At 47.3% G+C, this 3,064-nt stretch overlaps 1 protein-coding gene across 1 annotated transcript; it reads left to right on the forward strand.

Moving 5' to 3' along the window:
- Positions 1-613: 613 nt before the first annotated feature.
- Positions 614-2,565, forward strand: LOC135104052 (uncharacterized). Its single transcript, XM_064010937.1, has 5 exons — positions 614-772; positions 1,349-1,445; positions 1,565-1,749; positions 1,867-1,976; positions 2,105-2,565. The coding sequence occupies exons 1-4, from the start codon at positions 701-703 to the stop codon at positions 1,972-1,974; spliced, it is 462 nt and encodes a 153-aa protein (XP_063867007.1). The 5' UTR covers positions 614-700; the 3' UTR covers positions 1,975-1,976; positions 2,105-2,565.
- The last annotated feature ends 499 nt before the right edge of the window (positions 2,566-3,064 follow it).

A 3,064-nucleotide genomic window follows, 5' to 3' on the forward strand; every position in this document is an offset into this window, starting at 1 on the left:
ACCGTCTCAGGCTTGTGTCTATGAAATGTTATTACCAAAAGCTGGCCGAAATGTGCTTTTAGCATCACGCATAAAATGCACTCAATATACATCAAAACAAACATAGAAGATATGCTTAGTACTAAACGATCGTCGCTCCATTATGAAACAGTGTGTTATCATGTGACATGACGCTCTCCTCAGCGCTGGAAAGGAAAGCTGCGACTTGATTTTTTAGTACCACGTAAGCGTCAACAATGAAGAACAGCTTCCTACAAAGAGCGTCAAGAAGCTATAGTTTGATCTCGTAGCCTGCAAGAAGCGAGTTAGAAAACCTTGACTGTGTTTAAAGCAAGGAGCTCAAAGACCATCTGAGTGGAGAGAGTTGCCACACTTTCCGTGATGTTTTGATATTCTCTCTCCGCAGCAGCGCCCCTGTGTTCTGCCCACCGATGCTCTGCTCACCATTGCCATGAATAACCATAACAAGAAAAGCTTGTCATGAGGATTGCAACACCTCCTGTGCCTGTTATGATTCCTATATCTCATTATTATCCAATGAAACAGTTCCAAAAAAGATAACAGAGGATGAAGTGAGCACACAGGCGCAGCTGGACGCGGCAACGCAGGGAGCGGGGTATAAGAAGGCGCCAGCCGGTGGCTGAACAACATTCCCCTCACAGCGATCAGTCGTGCTGCACGTACCACTTTACTCAGTGATATGTCGTCCCAACGCTACGCTAGAGCCCTTCTCTCAGGGGCCGTGGCCCTCAGGAACACAGCCAGGCTGCAGGTACGTAAAAGTGAGGCAGTGTGGTGTGCTCAGCTTCAGTGTCCCTTTCACGACAAACTTTTTCCGGCACACGCCCCGAACTACTGACGTGTAATGCCCTATTTTTTTTTTTTTTTTTTTTTAAGGATCAGTCCAGCTTGATTTTTTGTTTCATTGCTGGACAGGACGATGGCTGTCCGTCAGCATCACCAATTCTCTTGTTGTTGTTCATGTTTTTATCATCGAAATTATTTGACGTGGAGTGTACGTCAGGATTAGTAACAAGAATTTTCTTGACTGAAAAAAAAATAAATAAATTAATTAATTAATAATAACTTGTATGGTGTGCTTTAATGTTTGACACACCGAGATAACTTATTGTCTTTGTCGTGCCACGCACCGGAAATATGGAGCAGAGGAGGGAAGGGTAGTCACCGGGACAGGGTCACCCACACGCTCCACATCCTGACGCTCGGTGAAACTTCTGAATTACAATTATATGTACATACAAGGTCTTTCTCTCCCTAAGATGCGGAGGGCAGTGGCCGTCCTTGTCCTCTTGCAGTCTTGCTAAGTCTGTGATTGTTCTCCCGACAGGTGAGCCGCCGCAGCCACACCTGTGCCCACAGCCGCAGCCTGACCCTGGCGGCCGCCGCGCGCCAGCAGCTGGGCTACGAGGAGTCTGTGCGTCCAGGTGAGTGAGCGCCAAGGGCCGGCATACGCACTGCCTGACGTGTTACTTGAGCTACACAATGGTGGACATTTTCATGTATGTGTATGTGAAGCAACATCAACGGTGTGTTCTCTCCCCAGGCATCGGGGTGATGGCAGCCAGCACAGGCAGCGACTCCCTTCACCTTCAGTTCTGTGATGGGCGGACCAGCCAGATCCCTTACAGCTTCCTCAGAGACCACTGCAAGTGCCACAGATGTCGCACTCACCTCACCACTGATATACACACGGAGTTCCAGCCCGCCATCCAGCCTGAGATCATCCAGGTGAGAATTCATCTTACATAACGTCTGAATTCTGACCCTACGTGATTTGTGCTGCATTTTTGCCGTACTTTGTATATTTTTACGTAGTTCTTATGGAATTTTTCCCTCGTGACGCAGAGCAACGTGTTTGGTGTGGTGATCGACTGGAGTGACGGTCACATCAGCAAGTATTCCGGCGAGTGGCTGCACGACGCTACCCACGACCTCAACTTCTGCCTCAGCTGAAGGTGCGTGGCGCTGTTGTGCTTCCTCTACATTTTTGTTAGCAAAGACTGCTGAAAGCTTCACTTTTGACAAACCATGAAAATATGCACTAGTAAACATTTGGTGACGGTACTTTTCCTCTATCCCACAGGACACGCTGCTTCCCGGCAGTAGGCATCCAGCGACCTATGTAGGTTCGCCCTGCTGCTGTGTACCAAAGCGGATGCTTCGAGAGCAGATTCCAGCAGGACTCTGTCCATTACTTGGTGTTTTATGTAATTCGTTGTATTGATTAAGGCGGGAGTCGTGCGAACGACCCGCCGTCCCTGTGTTCCACTGCATGCCAGCTTCCCTACCCATGAGTCGCCGCAGCCCGGTGCCTCGCTCACCTTAGTCAGTGCGGGAAGAAGAGGAACAGGTCGCCGCACGGGGCGGGCATCATGTGCCCGAGATGGAGCTCCTCGGCGCTAGAATCTGGATGCGGAAGCACGCGTCAGCACTTCACACTCGCTTCCTCCTTTGGCATTTCGTAGCAGGGACACGCTTGCCATTTGTTATGAGACGGAATGGCCATTTATTGTGTACAGTATTTAATAATAAACTAGTCATGTACTGTTTAGCATCAGTAACCCGATGTATTAGCCACATTATATAGTTGTTCCTTAGCTCAGGCAACGCGGCGCCACCAGGGAAACACTTACTGCTCAATGAACTCACCACCTTGAAGGATTCCTGTGAAAATAAAATACGGAGCCAAGCTGCTTATGGGAGGAAAACGTGCTGCTCATTATTAATGAATGCCAAGTTTAAGTAAATAACAATTATCGGGTAATTTCACAATTTCAGAAAGTGATTGTGTTACGCCAATGAAATAATTCAAGAAGTAATCACACTTCCATCTGTAATGTTTCAACTATCGATGCAAATACAAGAAATGTTTAAATCCCAGTAATCTAGCATGATAATATGAAGCCATAACAAACGAGAAATTACTATATTTAAATACAGTAACATTCAGTAACTATATAATAAGCCTTCATCAGACTAAATCATACGAACCACTGGCGTACCAATAACGCCTCTTCACACACCCTTTCAAAAGCACGAGAGG

This window comes from Scylla paramamosain, chromosome 10, assembly GCF_035594125.1.
Source record: "Scylla paramamosain isolate STU-SP2022 chromosome 10, ASM3559412v1, whole genome shotgun sequence".
Classification (NCBI taxonomy): Eukaryota; Metazoa; Arthropoda; class Malacostraca; order Decapoda; family Portunidae; genus Scylla; species Scylla paramamosain.